The following is a 19793-nucleotide window of genomic DNA, read 5'->3' on the forward strand; positions in this document are numbered from 1 at the left end:
AAAAGAGCCAGAGCTTGCTACTATCACAAGTGAAATGGTTAAGGTTATTGCAAGGTCTCTCTCATCTGGAGAGAAAACATGTAAAACCCCAAAAATTCCAGAACTTCCTTCTTTATTAAATTAGTTCCGATAACATTCCTCTGCCTAAATGCATTATGCATTGAAATTCTTTCAATTAAATACTAGCTCATTGCTCATGATTCAAGATCTGGTTTTAAAATTCATTTTGTATTGCAAAATGTCAGTTGCAAGTATCTGGTGTTATTATGGTCAAATATTTTATTACAAGGCATCATACTAATCCAACAAAAACACAAAGGTAGCTTACTGCAATGTTTTCTACAGAACAACTTAAAAACAGGTTAATCGTATGCACAACTTCCTAGATAAATTACAAACTTTAAAAGTTGTTTTTGAATCCAAGTTATTCTTATTAATCCACATAAATGTTTTTCATATTTGATTTATTACATTTAATAAGTCTGTCAAACCTTCATTTGGAAATATGAGAAGACATGCATTGCCTTGCTTTTGTGAATTATTAGCTACTGTAATAACCTTAAGAAGTTTTGGTTATGTTTTTATTTTACTGTCCAGCATTGTCTTCAAAATACATTATACCCTCTCTAAGCTGATATTTGATGGTGAGGAATCAGATCTTTCAATAAGCAAAGCAAGGTTCAGAATCTTTAAAGACCTGGACCAGCTCCTAACCTCCAACAAAGTTGTGGCAAATCCCCCTGTAATTCTCAGGATGCTAATAGTTTGAAAAAAAATTAATCTTATGTACCCTACAGTAAACTGATATAGCCCAGTGTCTTGGGAAGAATAGATGAAAGGTGTGGTTCATGTACATATTCACCTACCTGTTGACAAAAAACATACATTTTGAAAAAATAAGAGAAAAAAATCTAAAATCCCAAACTCCATGTGATAAAAGAAACAATCATAATTAAAAATCTTAACCAAATTTCTGTCAGAGGCAAAAAGATTATAATAAACAATTTAGTAAAACTGTGTTACAATTACATTTAGAACACTGCAGGCTCAATCTGGTTGCCCGCACTTGGGCGCGTGGTACCAGTTGGGATGCTGCTGGTGCCTACCCAGCTGCCATGCCAAAAGGGCTCTCAAAGGCTCTGTGCCACACCTGACAGCCACCTGCATCAACACTATAACAAATTTTTAAAAAGAAAAAAAAGAATTCAGATAGTCCACTATTCAGTAATTATAAGTGGAGAACTTTACTCTTAGACTTATCAACTTATTTTGCTTCTATAACCAGATTTCATAAATTATATACTAGTCGGTACTTTAGCTAAAAAATTCCATCTAACTTTCTTATAATCTGTAATAGAAACAAGCATAAAGTAATCACACAGGAAACAGTGAAATAAAGATTTTATACATCTAAATGCAATTCTAGTAATTCAGGTCTTTTCTCAGAGTAATAATAGAACTGCTTAGATTTAACAGAAGACAATTGCATGTCACAGAGTGGCATAATGCAAAATGAGAAATTTTTAATATCTGTGAGAAAAATTACATTATTAGCATTCATAACATAACCTATAATGTACTGTATTTCCATTACTTAAGAGTAGCATTTGTTTGATCTGTTCAGAGCAACTCTGGATATGAAGACCTAATTCCTGGTCACAATCTCATTACAGCATCCAAGATCAACAGGACTATTGCTGCCTTTCCTGGGCTCACAGGACTTGTGAGTACAGACTGTGAGGACATATTCATGTTTAATTACTATAAAAACGTCACATAAAGAAAAAAAAGGGCATTAAATCACTGTACAAAGATTTAAACTGGAAGCTGGTATGGTTTTAATAACACTCTGCTTGTGAATTATGCTTCCAATAACACATAAATGTATTATGAAGCTTTAGCTGTTATAAAGCAATTTCTTATGGTTTCATGTATTTGAAAAGAGAATGGCTCTACTTTGTGGTACCAGAAATACCAATTATGAATCAAACTCTTAGTTTAATTCACCCAATGATAGCTGCAGTTAAGGCAAACGCCAAGCTTAAATGCTTTCTCTTCAGTTTGTGAAAGTGGAGAGACATTATTCATTCCCCATATTTATGGGAGTACAGCAATGGAAACCTCCTTTTCCACAGTGTTGGGACCCAGCCACTGACTGCAGAGCCGTGTGCCCTCATGGAGTGCTTCTCCCATCAGCTGGGGGCCAGCTCCTCTCCTGTGCCACACGGCAATGGCAGCTTCTCCATCACAGGCCCTCTCCCCTCACCTCCCACAGCACCTCCAGCCTTTCCTCTGCATCCCAGGATATCCAACCATACAACTGCTGCAGGCAAGGGCAGTGGGGCAGTTTGAAGGATGCTCCTGCACTTGGTGTATCAGGTGCCTGTGCCCAGGAGTTGGTGGGAATCTCTGTGAGGAGAGGTCAGGGCTGCCCCATGCCCGACACAGCCAATTCCAACCAGTTCCAGCACAGCTCCACCATAGGACACAGCTGAGCCCCTCACTGACAGCGGCGGTAACAGATTGAGAAGGGGAAAACTGCAGACTGTGAGGAATAATGAGTGAGAAATGAGCTCTGTGAGCACCAGATCAGAGGTGGAGGAGGAGCTCCTGGTGCCCCTGCAGCCCCCAGAGAGACCACAGCAGAGCAGACTTCTGGAAGGACCACAGCCTATGGAGAAGATCCATGGAGGGGCAGGGGAGAAGCATGAGCTCTAGGATATATAAGCTGAGAATGGCACAGGTGCTTGCTCTGTCATGAGCCATGTGAATTGTCCTTGCAAGAATCCAGCATGCTAAGCCTCAGCAGGTGCAAGCAATGGAAGCATCAGACATTTTGAGGACGGCTTGTGGCAGCCTGATGTAAAAAGCTGCTCAGTCTTCAGATTCTTCTTCATTTTACTGACTAATGAAGAGAGGAAGAGCAGCTCTGTTCTTGCAGTACAATTACCACAATAAAATGTTCTTTAAAAAAAAATCCCATGTTGATTTACTGGGTTCTAGCTACAGACTGTTACTGTGCAAGAAAAATAACACATTATGGAAAATTTGGAAGAAAAGCTATTTATTGTATTACAAGATTTTTATCTCATATACATGGAAGCATTATTCTGTTAAAAAAGACCTCATCACAGCCACAAGGGAAAGGGAGCCACAACAGAGCCTGACAGCTCAGATTTGTCCTGATGGCTTCTTTTTGGATTTAAATAGCAGCCTTCAGACTCAGCCTCCATCCCTACATCTGCTTTAGCTGGAACTGAGAACATCCAAAATTTACACAGCCGGACCCCTTCTGCCCTCAGAACAGCTGCCAGCCCTTCAAAAGCCACTGGAATTCTGTTCCCACAGTTCCATCACTGAGAAGGCAACCACAATATTTCATGTATATTTAATACTATCATGAAATATTGATTACCCTTCCCAGCTTTAAGTTCTGTCTAGCATTTTATCTCAAACCTCAAATTGGCACCAAAAAATCCCCATACAACTGGAGAGATTTCAGTTCATTAATCCATAAAAGCAAGTTGCTTCACAAGATCACAATTAAAAGTTTATTTGCATTGTACATAATCACCACTCTACTCTTACACTCTAAATTATCTGGTCATTATAGTGGTACAGGAACTTTTTAAGATATGTTGACAGGATGCATTACCTCATCATTCTTATGCAATCTGTCAATAAATCAATGTATTGTGTACAACTGAACATGCCTGGCATATTCATCCCAGCTGTCTACCCCAACAGTAAAAATCACTAACACTCTGGGCATTTCAGATCCCACATCTCAACCTCTGATGAAATACAAAGCCTTCATAGTGCAGCATCCCATCTCTAAAAACCCACAAGAGTGCAAACTAGACCCATTCCAGCCCCCTGACCAAGCATACAAGTTTTGATGCTACCCTTCGTACCTCCCTGCTGCATGGACAGCCTTGCCCCTGACAAGCAGGGTACCCACAGCCTCTCACCACCTCACGCACAAGGGGCATGAGGGGTGAACAAAAGCAAAAAACTCAACCCATACAAAGGTGGAGAATGCATGTTGAGGCACAGCTGGAATTAGACAGGAGGCATGAGCAGCACAGCACAGAGTGTCAGCAAGGGCAGCAGCATAAGGAAAGGGCAAGAGTACTGCAAGATGGGGACACACAGGAGCTGGGGAAACAAGAGATGTCTAAGGTAAGGTTAGACCCAGTCCACCACACCTGCACCCCCTGTGTCCTACCACAGGAGGAGGGGGCTGAACCTGGGCACATCCATGCTCATGGGCACCCCACCTGGCTACTGGCACCCAGTCAGCTGGGGGGGACAGGCTGCAGGCTGGGTGGGGACACCTGCAGCAGCTCCCCTGTGGGCACAGGGCTGCAACACCATCAGGCCTTACCCAGGTCTAGTGGAAGCTCTGGAAGCTGCAGGTCAAAGAATCACAGTGCAAACATCTGCATCAGCAGCAATGCTTGATCATGCCAGCACCATCCTTGCCAGGTGGGTGGGCAGGGCAAAGTCAGTTTCAGTTCCTCCCCAAAGTGGACAAACAGCTTATGTCCAGCTCAAAGGCTTGGAAGGTGTTTAAAATATAATTTAAAAAGTTTACAACCTGCAGTGCAAGGGGGGAAAGGCTTGCCTTTCACAGGCTCCAGCCCCAGTTTCAAGTACTTTCATCCAATCCCCACCAGACTCGTTTGAAGAAACAATGTGCTGAAACATTAAGAACCCCTCTGAACAGTAGTTACACTTCTTCCTTCTACTATTACTTCTTCCGAAACTCTGCCTTTCCAGTCCAGAAAAAAACCCAAACCCCACTTAAAATACATATTTTGAACTCCTATCAAAATCTGTTTTCTATTAGATTAACCACTGGCTAGTCAATGTGCTTTCCTGGCTTTAAGGAGAGCAGCCGCCAAGAAGTGGCCTTCAACTCACTCATACTGCAGAGGTTTTGTAAGAGACATTCCTCTGCAAGAGACAAGTTCCAGTTGGATGTTATTTCATGTTATAAAATGTTAAACATTTTAAAATATACAAGTTACTTAAGCTTTAAGCAAAGTGCTAAAATATGAAGTCCAAAACTTCTCCTTAAGAAGACAGTATATTAATTCTGCTCATCTCTGCTTTTGCTAAAACAGGAGACATTACAGCTCATTTCACATGTCCATGGCCATTATTCCCTACTGCACACTCACCTTCCACCTTATTAGTCAGATAGTTTTTTCCCAGGAGAAACACCCTTTTGAGAAAGGGTTAAACATGTGTTAAACAAGAGGAGCTCTCACCAGCACCCATCTTCTCTCACCCAAAATGGAGTAACAGAACTTCAAAATTCTTGTATTTCTATAATTACAGGTATAAGATGTAGGACTTCCTCCTATTTTTAAACAGTGCCAGCTCATCTCAGAAGGCTAAAAAGATAAAAATCACAACTTATGCAACAGACTAATAAAAATGCTACGTATCAGCATAACAGGCAATGTGTAACTCTGGCAGTTCTACTTGTGGAGGAAGTTATGCAAAGCCTCCTGGTGTCAAGCATCTGGAACACCCCAGCATACTGTAAAGTGATAGCCCAGCTCCTTGCAGAAGAATCAGTCAGGTATTCCAGATATTTATCACTGCTTTCCCTTGTGTCAGCAGCTCCTGTGAACAGATCCAATCCATTCAAGCACAGAGAACACACATTTTCCATCTCTCAACAGTGCTTGACGAAAGCGACATAAGTTTTAGTCTAAATATGTGAAGAATAAAACACAACTAAGCAGGCAGAATAGAACCATAGGAACGTCCCTCAGGCACACCCTTGTTCAGTCATTTTGCTTGCTAAAGTTGCATCTGTCACACAGAAGTACTCAAGGCTGTGGGCTCAGAAAGGGGCTACAGAAGCCTTCCAAATTCTGGGGGCAAAAGATAGGGATACTTCTATATATCCAGAGTCAGCTGAATGAAGCAAACATCTAAAAGAATTCCTTTGACTTTACATATGTTATCAAACTCAATAGCAAGAGTGCTGCACCTTAGCAGTCTGGGCTGACATTTCACAGAAACCAGAAGAGCATTTATCAGCTGCATTTCCAGTTCTCCTTCACATCAGCATCTGAACAGATTTGTAATGAATCCTTTGGGGAGAAAGAAGAAATTAAAAAAAATAGAACAGATTTCTTTTGTGCCCACTCCCCCTTCATTCCTTACTGCAAGAGGAGGACCAAAGAATCCCGGCCCATCCCTTCACCCACAGGGCCAGGTAGAGTTGTACAATCCCAAAACTACCACAGATATTTTACCAGCAAGAGCTGCCCCATGCTCTGTCTGCAGTTTCATCTCTCCTGCCACAACATGTTTTAATTTGAATGATCTTGCTTAGGAAGAAAAAGAAATGTCTCTGTGCCAGTATCTCTCATCTTGGTTACATACACAAGGCAGGCTTTGCTAGCATGAGATTTTTCTTTACCTGGGTTAGAAGCTGTTGACGTCTCAGGTGTCTATAGAACTGCAGCACAGAAGGATCAGCTCTCACTACTTTTGGGTCAAAATCCAGAACACGGAGACCTGCAAGGCTACGGGCTCGGGAGAGGGCTACATAAGCCTGCCCACTTTCAAAGACACGAGACAGAGAGATTTCCACACAATCTAAAGACATGCCCTGTCAAAGACACAGAGAACTTTGTTATAGAACAAATAAACAAGAACATTGTGCTCTACCAACACTAACCTGCCCTGTGAGTCTGTCAAAAGTACCATCCTTGGTGTAAAGGCTTGCTTAAAAAAAAAGTCTTTTGTTTTACTATATAACTGATTAAAAGATGGGAATCAGAATGCAGAGGCAGTTTTCCACTGTGAGTAAATTGCTAGCAGGTAATAGAACCCAGTAACTCCAGTGAACCTCTTGTTGCATGAAACTCCATAAATCCCATTTAATCAACACAGCAGGGAAAGAAATCCTGCTGGTTTCACTCCTAGTAGTTAAGTAGAACAGTCACCATTCTCAAGCAGTCCTCAGGCAGACCAGAGAGAGAGAGTTGGGGTTACAGTTCGCCAGCCGTGTCTGCAGGGCTGTCCTGGACAGAGCACAATTTACAACCTGGCCTGGTTTAAGCAGTGGCATGGGAAAAATAAACAGTGGCATGGGGAGAAATCCACAGGTCTCCAAGATCACTATTTGTTAAGTGTATGAAGTCTTCTGGAACGGAAGGACCACTGAAAATGTTACACTGTTACATTGAAAGAACCTACACACACCACCGAAGAGTGAGTCCCGCAGCTCCCTCAGTTACACTGCAAACCTCAGGGTCACCAATGCTGATAACTCTCAAGGAAACACAACTCTCATCAGCCCATCGTGGTAAATAATGCACCAACTGTGCAGATGGCAGTGCCCTTATGGAAACTAGCAGTATATCTAGCCCATCAGTGACCCTACAGACAGACATCATGAGCAGAAGACATGCTACCTTCTCTGCAGCTAAACACAGAGTTCTCCCACAACAAGGGCCTTTCAGCTTTCCCTCCTGTTTTACCAGCAATGCAACCTCACCCAGAAAATAAGGCTTATGATAGTGTAAATGTCTATAGGCAGCAGTATAAGAACACCTACCTGACTCTTGTGAATGGAAATGGCCCATGCCAGTTTTAAAGGCAACTGTTGACGACTCAGATGAACTCCTGATGGTCCTTTGAAGACCCATTTCTCCATTTTTATGACCTGTGTGACCCCACAGAGAAACCTCACCTTAGGTAGCCCTGTAGAAACAAGAGCAGGAGAGAAATAGGCATGTGTATTCCTGACACTCAACAGCCAGGAAACCAGCAGCCTAAGAACACTTGGGGTTTTTTTCCCCCTAGACCACACCTAAACCCACAGGCAGTAAATAGCATGTACTGAAACAATGTTTGGCACATATTTAAGGAAGGAGAATTAAAGTTAAGTAATTTGTCTGCTGAGATGCAGAGAAAAATGTGTTGCAGGTAGCACAACATTATTCTTTAAGAAAAAAACCCAAAAACCTACAAAAACTTGCTTAAACAGAACAAACAGGAAATGCAAATGAGCAACCACATCTAGAGAACACAGAAAAGCACACACAAGAGGCCCATAGATAGCTACAGCTGATGCAGTGCATGACATCACAGCTTGTGACAGCCCCAAGCCTGCAGAAATCTCCTCCCTGCTTTCCCTCAAAATATTTTTACCAGGCAGTAAACAAAGTTAAGAAGTCATCAGCCATCAATGACAATCTGTTTTGTTATTTTTCCTCTTCCTTCAGATCAAAAAGCTTACTTACCCTTCTGTTCACTTTCAAATCCTACAACAACACCTCGTGCCCCGTTCACCAGACCTTGTGACACATCCAGATTCTTCGCCAGCATCACCTACAGAGAAAAAGAAAAATCTTTCAGTGTACTGACTTTACAGCCTGTTCATCCATTACAGCTAAACCTCTTGCCAAGAAGCATGAGCACATCAGGCTGATATGGCCACATCATCCTATCCTGGCTATTGCAAGACAGAGTACCATTTCCAATTGAAATTATTTCCGTCTTTCCTTCCTAGATTTCCAACATCATTTTACAGCACTGAACACTTCACTTGAGCTGCTTCTGTCCACAGCCATGGGCTGCCTGTCCTCTCTGCTACCTGAAAGTTTCTAAACCTGATTGGAAAAGTGTGTCAAAGTCACAGCAATCAACACTGTCCCCAAGACATGGACCTGCACCCAAATCAAACTCATTCTTTGTTTGGGTAAGATTCCAAGCAGAAAAGATACAATGATTGTATCTTCTGTTGGCCTGGCATAGCCATCGTATATTGAATCTGCATTCTATATATTTATCTACTCTATATATTTCTTTATTTTTCTTATGCCATTTGTTCTGCTGTTCTATCACACCTGTATGTACACACACTTACCTGAGCTCCAAGCTTTAGGTCAACTCTACCACCCACAGGACACTGAGCATCAATTAACTTCACCAGCATTGGGTCACTGTCCAAAGCCTCAAATGTGTGCACTTGTCCTGTTAAGGAAAGAAAGACATAATAAATTGCAACTGTTGAACATATTATATACACCATGACAGGGAGGCTTAGCATTTATTTCTAACAGCAATTCCTCTTTTAATATCCATTCTGCTCTACTGCTAGGACCTCTTCACACAAACCTTGTCACATCTAACAGCAGAGAGCTCAGTACTGCCTCTGTTCCAAACAACTCACAGAGAGCATGAGAAGGCACGGAAATCAAAGGCCAGCAATAAGTAAGAATTGAGCAGCCAGCATTTTCAGCATATGATTGGTTTCACTTCCTGCCAACACCAGATCCCAAAGTAGAGATTAAGGAAGAATCTAAGGGCCAGACAGGGAGGCAGAAATTGAAATAGCTCTTAATTCATGTCATGGCTGGATAAAGCACTGCCTTTCTAAGAGGGTATAGAAAGAAAAAACAGGGGGGTATGGAGGTAATAAATGACCCATCCTACCTCACAGCAAACAATGAGCTTGCTGTCTATTACACACCAAGAAGTGACATTGTGGATTTTTAAGCAAAAAACTGTTAAGTTTTCCCCAGGCAGCTCAACTTCAACACACAGAGATTGGCCTGGTGCTGCTGGGCATGACAGAACACTAGTTCCTCCTGACACCACAGTATCCCCATTGCATCCACCCAGAGCTCAGCCCCAAAGACAGCAGTTTTCTCCGTGGATTTCACCTGATAGCTGTTGCAAGCATCTCTCATTAGTTATTTCTACATCATCTTTATGGGTGCAGAGCCGCGTGGCCAGGATCCCATCACGCTCAGACCTGTTGGTAGCTGTCTGCATCAGCTGTCTGGTAACCTCCTCTGTGCACCTGTAGTAGCCAGGAAAAGGAAATTATTCCTTAAAGTGATCATGAACAGGTCTTGAGTAGCAGTAACCTCCAAACAGCTGGATCAGTCTGGGCAAGCTGCAGGCCTCCAGAGAGGACAGAGGAAGACAGCTACATAAACTTAGAGAGAAGTGCCACTGCCAGTGCCCCAGCCCTGCCCTGGGCACTGCCAGCTCAGGATCCATTGAATTAATTCACAGAAAATGCAGAGGAACCCTAGAAAGTGTTCCTTCCTTCCTTACCAGAATACGATACATGAAAGATCTGTCTGCATTAACTAAAGCATTAACTAAAGCTTTTGCTCCCAGCGACACATTCCTGATAGAGCCCAGAAAACTGACACACTGCTCTTTCGTCTGCTTCATCAGTAAGGAGAAGGGATTACAAAGAGATGAATTGCTCCTCACCTGCCTAAACGGATTGCACTCAGGAGTGAGACAAAGGTCTTGTCAGTCTGTCTTCGCACTTCAGTCAGCTCCATGTTTATGTGTATACATTTCCTCCAGCTTTTTGCCTGGAAAAATCATTCTCTGCTTAAGAAAGAGGCAGACTTGAAGCATGAGAATGAGTTTAGGGACAGTTTTGTACCTGGAAGCAGAACTTGGTTTCTTCATTAGCCTTGCAAACTGGAGGTAGCTGCAAGAAGTCCCCACAGATGATTAGCTGAATTCCTCCAAAAGGCTCATCCCGTTTTCTGACTGCCCTGAAAGTGAGAAAAAGAGAGAAGTTTTGAATGTCCTCCAAAACCTGGACATAGTCAGGTCTCAGAAGTTGCTTTATCTATCAGTATATTCAAACATATACCACCTGCAGTTAAAAGATGTTTATCCTCAGCTGAATCAGAAGAGCTCAAGTAATTAAGCAACACTAATACATTAAATTTGCTTTGTTTACCCACCCTAGATGTCATTACCAGTCTTTCTTTGGTGGCTGTTATACTACAGCTGCTTCTTTGCAAGAGAGAACTTCTGGGCAGAGGTGTATTCTGGACTCAGCTCTATAGGATCTGTTAGGTTTTGACCTGACATTTGCTCACCTTGCCACTGCCTCCAGCCTATCAAAGAACTTGCCATCTACCATTGAGATCTCATCAATAATTAGGTGCTGGCAGGCCAGCCAGTGCTGGCGCACCCCAGGTCTCTCTGCCAGCTGAATGCACTGTTCCAGCGGTGCCTTCCCAGAGCCAATTCCTGGCAGGGGAGAAGAGAGCAAAGCTTTGGGAATCTCCTGATTCATTGGGAAGGGACTGAAAACTCCCAGCCCCTCGTTGTCGGGCAGGCCATTACCTGCAAAGGCATGGAGAGTAGTGCCACCGATGTGGCAAGCGGCCACGCCCGTGCTGGCGGTAGCATAGGTGATATTCGGAGGGAGGGAGCCCACGATCCTCTTCAGCAAGAACGACTTCCCAGTCCCTTCGAGGAGAGAGAAGCCACAGGTGAACGGCGAGGCCCGAGGGCTTTTCCCGGGAAGGGCCGTCGGGCCTTCTCACCTGCACAGCCAGTGAAGAAGATGCTCTTCCCGCTCCGCACAGCGCCCAGGACCGCCTCCTGCTCCGCCGAGAGCCTCGCCGGGGGCCGCCTCTCGGCGCGGGGCACCTGCGGCACAGGCAGCGGCGCGTTGTGAGGGCAGCGCCGGTACCCGGGGCCGGTACCGAGGCCGCCCCCTCGCGCCGGGACTCACCTCGGCCGGGCGCTCCCCCTGCCGCTCCCCGCCGCAGCCGGGGCCGCGCAGCAGGTCCCGCTCCTGCACCGGGCTGATGACGGCGAAGGCCGGCGGCGGCCGGTCCAGCAGGCGCAGGGGTCGCGCCGGGCCCCGCGACCCGACGACCACCTTGAGCCGCAGGAGGCGGAGGAAGCGGCGCAGCGCGTCCGGGGGGCAGTCGGAGAGCAGGACCTGGGCGCCGCCCGGCCCGACCCGCACCGCCGCCCGCCCCTCGCCCGCAAACCGCGTGAAGAGCCGCACGGCGTCACCGGTCAGCGCGAAGCTCAGCACGGCCGCCGCCGCGCCGCTGCCGCCGACCACCCGCAGCACGGGCTGGCGCAGCTCGTTGCGGCCCAGCAGGACGGTCGCGTCCCGCATCACGCGGCGCCGCGGGGCACAGCCCCCCGGCAGCGGCTCCTCCACGGCCGCGGTGCAGCGCAGCGCCGCCGCCATCGCCCCGCAACCGTTCGAACTCGCCGCGTGCGCCGCCGCCAATCAGCGCCGGGGGCTTTAACTCGGCGACCAATACAAGGTGGAAAGGGGAGGGGCGCGAGGCGGAGCGCCGGACGGGCCAATGGGCGGCCCCGCGGCCCCCACGTGAGGCGTTGCCAGGCGGCGGGACGCGCGGAGCCGGCGCCGCCATGGCCGCCCGAGGCGGGGGCAGGGAGAAGCCGGACGCGGTGCAGGAGAACCGGCTCCTCTGCGAACGGGTGCAGAAGGAGCTGCGGCACCAGAGGCTGAACACGGAGTACACCGTGAACCCGCTCCGACCCGGTGAGACCCCACGGCCACAGAAAACTAGCGCAGAGCCGGCAGGGGCAGGTCCGCAGCGCTGAGCTGCGTCGGGGACCAGCAGCTGCTCCCAGGAATAGCAGCAGTGGCCAGTGAAGGCGATAGAACTGAAGGAGCAAGCGGTGGGCTTTTCTTTCACCTGGGGAGGCGGTCTGCACACTCAGACAGAAAGGAGACATGACCTATTGCCTTAGATAGCCTTTAGGAACCCTATAGAAGTGAGGCAACTATTTAGGATGTGGAACCTACAAATCCTGAGCAAATATAGAGCTAAGATGGGGTAAGGAGCCCCAGCACTACACCGTGTTCCTTCAGTGCCTGGGCTGCTTTCTACCTGCCAGTTCAGTCACAGAATACCAGTCTGTGGTGGTACGGATAGCTGACATGAGTAGATTCATTCAGATCTAGCTTTTACAGTAAAACAAAAACAAACCAACGAAAAGTAATTTCCTGAGACTTGGCACTCTGCAGGCCACCACTGGGGTGGGGTGGGACTTGGGTGGGGTGAACACAGGCAGCATCCAGTAGAAACGCCTTTAGCATGCTTAACCCCCTTTCCTAGAAAGTTGCCATTAATCAATATTTTTAACTGATACTAAATTCACATTAAAAATAATTCCTGCACCTTTTCTTTTCAGTTCACACGATCACTAGGAAGCCAATGTCTTGGCATGAGAATATAGATGAGCCAGCAGATGGTAAGAAATCTCTGAAAAGCTTGTGATAATTACCTAAGAGAATTAATAATAAATAAGATTCAGTAATTCCAATCAGTCCAAAATACCATGTACATGGAAACACTTCAGTGCATATGTAAGAAAATCAAAATAATTTGTGATAAAGCAGGTTTTTTCCACTCTAGGGCCCTTTCCCATTATTTTCCTTTATCAGCACAAGTTTGCATTCATGCAATTATGCTATTTGGTTTTAGTTAAAAATGTATATACTACAAATTATATAAAATTCTTTATATTCATACTATAATATTTTGCTTGAGAATCTAAATCTCTCTGGGGAAAACAAAAACAACTGGAAACATGATCTCTAGTCTAGAATTGGGGCAGGGGGAAAACCAAACCAGGAAAGGCAACTGAGAAAGAAGAGAGCTGTCATGGAGCACTGGTGTAGAAACTCCATCAGGAAACTTAAGTAGAAGCATCACCCTGCATTCTCTGACAGTATTATTCACAGAAGCACAAAGCCTGCTTTACCCTTGGCTTTCTTGCTATTGTTTGAACAGAGTTAAGTTGTCCAACACACATCCACAGGTGACTAACTTTTAAACATTCTTTCTTTCATTTGTATTTGTGTCTCTTAAACCAACAGACAAGTTCCTGAATCTTTTTCACCGTGCAGCACTGCAGCCAACAAAGAAATATTCAGAGCCACAAACTGAAAGTCAAGAAATTGGCTGGAACACAACACCTTTGGTGAGTACAGTGCTTAAGAACTCAGCTCTTTGCAGGATTCAGAGATGTTTATCCCATCACACTGAAAGCTACTCAAGCAAAACCCAGAATGACTAGGAATGAGTAGAGCTGTTCATAACCACTTTTTAAAATTTAGACCTAAGAGGACTCTTCACACTGGCATAGGCTTGTGAACATAGAAACCATAGGCTTCCCCTGAGAAACCTGAATGGTAAAATATGTACAGTGACATGGAACCCAAGCATACTGCCAAATGCCATGTGTGTACTCATAGCTGTTTACTAAAGCCTTCAGCCATGAGAAATGGCATAGTGAGCAATGTGAAGTGACGTATCTAAGTACTGTGAAAAGAAGTGTGTTGCTCCACAGTATCTTTGAAACAAATTGCAAACAGAACCATGAAATTAATCATCTAAGTATACCCAAGGCAGATAGACTAGTGAGGATTCATCTGGGGAAGCGTGAATAAATAGGAGGAAAAGAAGTATAATTAAAAAGCTGAGACATCAATCATATCTGACAAACAAATAGCTGTGATGATGACTGTAGATTAGTGTTTTGAAAAAGGCAAATGAGGGCCTGATTAATTTTGGCCTATTAAAAAAGAAAACTAAGATAAATAAGAAAATAAGACAGTTTTCATCAACTTTTCATATTATACATCAAGTAAACTAGTTACTCCTGACAAGGGTAGACATAGACATCCCAGCTGGGGTTTACGGTGCTAAGATACAGATGATAGAATTAGACTGGCAGGGAAGAAGTAACTAAATCTACATGTAGGGAAGCAAGTTCAATTTATCGTCAGGGCTCATAATACCGTTTAATGAATTAATTGTGCCTTTTTCACCAGATTCTACCGTAACAACACAGTGAACAGTATGGTGGTACCCTGCTCGTTTTTGACTCTGACATTTCTCAGCAGCAAGAACACTGCATCTCAGGAGGGACTACTACTACCAATTTTAGTGAAAGCACATGACTATGTGTCATTTTTCTTTCCCAGATTCCTGTGGACCGTACTGATTGCAGACTCTACTTCCCACGCCGTAAAACCGAGTTAACTCAATAAATGTCTGCCCTGGGGCACAGGGAAGAGGAAAGAACCTTCAATAGTAGAGGGGGAAAGCCACGAACTTAGACAGACTCTTAATGACATCTTATATGTTAGGCCATGCTTGTTAATAGGTGAGTCTAGTAGATTCCTAATAAGAGACAATAGAAAAAGGGAGAACCTTAGTCTGTCCAGATTTGCAGCCTGACAACACTGACGGAAATAAATCTATTTATAAGACTGGTGTATTCATGTCACTGCTGTTTCTAAACCTATCTGTATAAATAGTCCAAAAAACCTCTCTATCATCTTGACAGGCTTCAGACTTCTTGACATCAGCAACATGACCCAGAACTCAAGGTCACCAACTTCACATCAACAGTAGTGGTGAAAAAAGCTGTCAGAAGGTGAGACAGGGCAGGCTTCAGCTGCCGCTTATAAAACAGCTAAACATGAGTTATACATAGGTCTGTGCAAACCATTTAATGTGTTCACACACCAAAGGTTTAAGTAAAAAACAATCCTTCACCAAAACAGTAAGAAGAAATTAGTGATAAGGCACTAGTTTCCACTGACTCTTTTCCATGCCACTTGGAAGCATCCAGCTTGCTCCATGGTTAGCTGCTTGATGACAGCAGGAACACATATTGCAACACACAGAAATACAAGAACCACAGTGGGAAACAGAGTCCTCTTAGCGTGCTCGGTTCTTCATTTTCTGCCTTGCTCTCTTTCCAGGTCTCTTCTGCAAAAAACAGACAGATTCAGATCTTTATTTTCATGTTCTCAGTAATTTTTCTATTTCTATCGCTTGGGGAGGATACCAAGAAGAGGGTACTTGTCAGTACATCTGAAGAGGGAGGTTTTGGCACATGGGTAGCAAAAAGTAGTAACTTTCCTGCTCATTTCCCTGCTGATACCAAACCATTGTTCTCAGCTCTGTCACCAACTCATTTATGCTCAGTTCCCAAAGCATTATCACTTCTAGATGCTGGAGGCACCACCCATCATGTACTCGGCTCTCCCTCCCAATGGCTTCTCAGTCAACCAAGAGCATTTGCATGCAACATTTTACTTACATTGAGGGGTTTTTTTCCTCCTTTTCTTGCTTTTCCTGGGCCTTTGTGGTGAGCTACTTTTGCTTGGAAGCTGGATACGTCATTAAAACTTTCCTTTGTGTTCCACTTTGAGCCCTTCTTCTTCCCACCAAAACCAAACTTCTGATTTTTGTATCGTCTTTTGGCATTTGGTCTGAAAAACAAGCAAACAGCATCACAGCCTATATTCCTTTCCTCAGGAAGCTCTCAAGGAACATATATGTGCTGATGGACTCCCAACATCCATCAAAAACCTTTTCCCTAAAGATGCAGAAAGTAGCACATTTCAGTCTCCGTGCCATTCTGGCCACAGTTTTCCTTCTCTCTAGGGACAGAATGCCCCCTTGGACTTGTTTTAAATAAACACTCATCAGAACAGCTTTTATGTCCCCAAAATTATCCCCTAAAACGACAGAAAAGAATCAGACATTCTGTGTTTAAATATCTTTAATTTCTGGTCTCACCCCTTCTTTGTCCTTTGATTTGCACTGCCTTTTTTATTCCCTTGAGACGATGTCTGCTCATCATCTAGAAAGTCCAACTTGTCAGAGAGACCTGCAAGAGCAAAGACATCACAGCTTAGAAAACACAAGTTTTCAGTCTAAGCAACTAATAGCAACAAGTCACCCCCACTAAAGAAAGCTACCTGAGAGGCTTTTCCCTGCCACTGGCTCATGGTTCTGCACAGCAGCCTCCCAAGCTCAAGGCCCAGAACTACCAGTGTAGTGACCACACATGACACTGCCTTACATTGCTCAGACACCACTACTGCCATTATACATTTGCTCTCTTAGACAAGTTAACTTTACCTTTCTGGTATTTTTTGACTGCATTCAACATATTTTTTTTCTCCTTTTGTCTCCTCTGAAGAATCTCAGTTTGCACCTGCAATTAGAAGCAGAATGTTAGTGTTGTTCCTTGTGTTTTTTTTAAAACTACTTTTTTGAAGGTATTCTATCTTTTGCCCTGTTTTCCTTCAGAGCAGCCAGACAGAAGACTAGATAAATTCTATATATTTTAGCCAGACTCTGGTGGTCTCACTTTCCAGGCTCCTCACTCAGGCTCTAGATTCTTGCCACAGATAGGTCCCTTTTGTAGCTCCTCACCTTCTTGCCATATTTTCTCATTGCACGGAGCTGTTTCGCTTTCTCAGACCTTTCCATTGCTTCCTGTTTACTCTTAAGCTTCTGTCGAATCTTATTAGGGGATAGAAAAAAACAAAATGTATCAGTAATGCAAAAAAAAACCCACGAGAATTTTATGATTGCTCAACAGTCCTGAAGTCAGTATTTGTGAACTATACACAAGTGTAAAAAAGAAAGCATCTCTCAATCAAGTAGTGATTACAGAGCATAACATCCTTTCAGCTCAAGGCTAGAATAGTTATTTCAGAAACTCCTGAACTGACCTGCAGCCCAAACCTGGTTAAAAAGACAATACTCAAACAGAGACACGACAATGGAACCAAGATTATCTCATAAATCTACTTGGGTGTATCAAGAAGACTTAATAGTTTCTGAATTGTCATTATTGAAAGTAAAGCACAGAAGAAGAGTCAATAATCCTGTGCCATAGAAAACATGTTTTCTGTTCTCTCCTTGTTCACAAACATTTTTATAAGGATGCTGTATTACAAAGTATAAAAAGGAATTCAACACAGATCTTCTAGATTCAGACTGTGACTCCATTAGGAGATAAAACTGTTCTTCAAACAAGCAAAAGAAAGCAACAGTAATGTGCAGAATTGACTCAACTCTTAGCATTAGCAAATTATTATTCTTCATCTTCTCTAGAAAGATTCTATCAGACAGCAAAACAAGTCACACATGAATCTCCAAATTAGACTCCAGCTCATAGTTTTTTAACTTATATAATGTAGTCTTTTTTTCAAATCTACAAGAAAAAATAATTCCCTTTGAGCAAAAACTACAATAAAAAAAAGTTCATGAAAGTCTTATTTTCTGCACAAATCTGACTTTCTACCCAGGATAGATTCATTCAGTAACATACAGTATAAAATCACTGAGAACCAGAACACACTGACTATAAAAAACTGTGATACTTAAATAGGAAAAAAAGGATGGCATAGAAGACACACTCAAGTCTAAGTCTTACGACAAAGAGCAAAAACACAGCCACCTTTACATCTACCCTTACTCATACTGAGAAAAATTATCCATTTTTAATATTAAACACATTCAGGACAAAGTATAAATCATGCTTTTCTACCTCATGTTCCAATCTGTTACAGAAATGACCATATTGCACAGAAACACATAAACAGAAAGATATCTGTCCCAAACAACATTTCAAACACAGTGTCAAAGTAATCTGAAAAGAGATGAATGACAGTACTTGCACATCACACTTAAAGTTAATCCCCAACACAGGCTAAACCCAACACATTACACAAGAAAGAGACACTAATTGCACGTACCTTCTGCATCTGTTGGTCTGATTTGGCCATCTCTGCAAAGTAATCATCTGGCCTCCTGGTCGGAACTTGGAGCTTACGCAGTTTAGGAAGGGCTTCCAGCACGGCTGCCTGAGCCTGTCGGTAGCTGAGAGAGAGCACAGCACCAGCTCTGTCACTGCACCAGCTCTGTCACTGCATGTCAGGCATCTCACAGTGCTAACAGAAACTGCTTACACAAGTTAGGTGATACTGGGATCTAACAAGCATTGGTCTAAATTATATCAACATTCTGTGCCCATCCAGTGCTACTGAAAGCACTTTGGTGCCATGACAATATTAAGACTTACATCTTGCACATATGCACTTATCTTATTTCCACTTACAGTTTTATAGGCTGGAACATAAAAGGCAAAGCAAAACAAGGCAACTGTAAGAACACAAAAACAAACCCACAAAGAAAAATCAGTATCTAGTATTAAAGTCTTAGCTTTTCAAATAACCTTTTCAGCAAACGATGGAAGTCTGCTGGGAGGAGGGAAATTATTTATTTTCAGTCACAAGACAAGTTAAATATAGCAGCACTGATTTGCAGTTATTTTAGAAAACATTCAGAGCCATCAAATGTAAAATAACATGGCCCAAGAGTGCCACAGTGACAGCCACCGTGGCGTTCTGCAGCACACTGGTGAAACACAACTCCAAGCACACAGCAGCAGGCCGAGACCCCACACGAAACATTTGTTTGACACTTACAAGCTCATCTCTCTCTGGAAATCATTCTCTGGGTCAACAGCATCTGTGTTGGAAGCACTCTGAGAAACGGGGTCCACGACCGGGCCCAAAGTCACGTCCAGCCTTTCCACCCACGCAAGCTGCTGCCTGAATTCGGCCAGGCACTGCTTCAGGCCGTCCTGTGAGAGAAGCACAGCTCTGCACAGCCCGGCCCGGGTCAGCCCGGCTCAGACAGCCCAGGCCCCCGCAGACCTGCCCGGCCCGGCCCGGTCCCCGCGGCACCTCCTCCGCCCCGGGCCCGGCGCTGGGGCCGTGGGCCCGGCAGGGGCTCCCCCGCTGCCCCGGGAAGGCGCCGGCGCGCCCCGCGGGCCCTGCTCACCGTGTCGTTCCGCCGCTTCGGCCGCTCCTCCAGCACCACGTTGAGCCCCGGCTTCAGCTCTCCCCTCGCGAAGGCCTCCTGGAGCTGTGAGAAGGAACGGTCAGTCCGCGGCTGCCGGGAGAGGCCACGTCGGTGGGCTCGCTTCCCGACCCCGCCGCCGCGGGCTCACCTCCGAGTCCGAGAGCGAGGAGTCCTCGGAGCCCGAGTCGGAGCCCAAGTCCGAGAGGGACCCACGCCGCTCCATCGCTGCTGCCACTGCAGCTGCTGCTGCCGCCGCTTCCGCCCGCGTGCGCCGCCGCTTCCGGGGCGGGCGGGGCCGCGGTCACCACGGCG

General features: G+C 44.7%; 3 protein-coding genes across 3 annotated transcripts; 1 reads left to right on the top strand and 2 right to left on the bottom strand.

Moving 5' to 3' along the window:
- Positions 1-214: 214 nt before the first annotated feature.
- On the bottom strand, positions 215-12013 carry PIF1 (PIF1 5'-to-3' DNA helicase). The gene is made up of 12 exons (XM_071564600.1): positions 11540-12013; positions 11349-11454; positions 11146-11271; positions 10896-11049; positions 10448-10562; positions 10267-10373; positions 9702-9841; positions 8903-9009; positions 8277-8364; positions 7589-7734; positions 6446-6637; positions 215-6113 (listed from the first exon to the last, which is right to left on the bottom strand). Exons 1-12 carry the CDS (start codon positions 12011-12013, stop codon positions 6057-6059), a joined length of 1812 nt encoding a protein of 603 aa, XP_071420701.1. The 3' UTR covers positions 215-6056.
- Positions 12014-12177: 164 nt separating this feature from the next.
- Positions 12178-15091, top strand: CFAP144 (cilia and flagella associated protein 144). Its single transcript, XM_071564590.1, has 4 exons — positions 12178-12334; positions 12991-13050; positions 13679-13782; positions 14789-15091. The coding sequence occupies exons 1-4, from the start codon at positions 12202-12204 to the stop codon at positions 14852-14854; spliced, it is 363 nt and encodes a 120-aa protein (XP_071420691.1). The 5' UTR covers positions 12178-12201; the 3' UTR covers positions 14855-15091.
- A 213-nt stretch (positions 15092-15304) lies between these two features.
- On the bottom strand, positions 15305-19742 carry EBNA1BP2 (EBNA1 binding protein 2). The gene is made up of 9 exons (XM_071564589.1): positions 19630-19742; positions 19461-19544; positions 19103-19260; positions 18371-18494; positions 17040-17129; positions 16743-16818; positions 16398-16488; positions 15916-16087; positions 15305-15581 (listed from the first exon to the last, which is right to left on the bottom strand). Exons 1-9 carry the CDS (start codon positions 19702-19704, stop codon positions 15531-15533), a joined length of 921 nt encoding a protein of 306 aa, XP_071420690.1. The 5' UTR covers positions 19705-19742; the 3' UTR covers positions 15305-15530.
- Between the last annotated feature and the right edge of the window lie 51 nt (positions 19743-19793).

Source organism: Pithys albifrons, chromosome 10 (assembly GCF_047495875.1).
Source record: "Pithys albifrons albifrons isolate INPA30051 chromosome 10, PitAlb_v1, whole genome shotgun sequence".
NCBI classification, from domain to species: domain Eukaryota; kingdom Metazoa; phylum Chordata; class Aves; order Passeriformes; family Thamnophilidae; genus Pithys; species Pithys albifrons.

Coding starts and splice junctions, on each gene's coding strand:
- EBNA1BP2 (XM_071564589.1), bottom strand. CDS start 19,704: ATGGAGCGGCGTGGGTCCCTCTCGGACTTGGGCTCCGACTCGGGCTCC. Junction 16,489..16,742: donor AGTCAAAAAATACCAGAAAG/GTAAAGTTAACT, acceptor TTGCTCTTGCAG/GTCTCTCTGACAAGTTGGAC. Junction 15,582..15,915: donor GAGGAAAAAAACCCCTCAAT/GTAAGTAAAATG, acceptor TGTTTTTTGCAG/AAGAGACCTGGAAAGAGAGC.
- PIF1 (XM_071564600.1), bottom strand. CDS start 12,013: ATGGCGGCGGCGCTGCGCTGCACCGCGGCCGTGGAGGAGCCGCTGCCG. Junction 10,374..10,447: donor AAACCAAGTTCTGCTTCCAG/GTACAAAACTGT, acceptor TGATTTTTCCAG/GCAAAAAGCTGGAGGAAATG. Junction 9,010..9,701: donor ATGCTTGCAACAGCTATCAG/GTGAAATCCACG, acceptor TTTCCTTAACAG/GACAAGTGCACACATTTGAG.
- CFAP144 (XM_071564590.1), top strand. CDS start 12,202: ATGGCCGCCCGAGGCGGGGGCAGGGAGAAGCCGGACGCGGTGCAGGAG. Junction 12,335..12,990: donor CGTGAACCCGCTCCGACCCG/GTGAGACCCCAC, acceptor TTTTCTTTTCAG/TTCACACGATCACTAGGAAG. Junction 13,051..13,678: donor TATAGATGAGCCAGCAGATG/GTAAGAAATCTC, acceptor TTAAACCAACAG/ACAAGTTCCTGAATCTTTTT.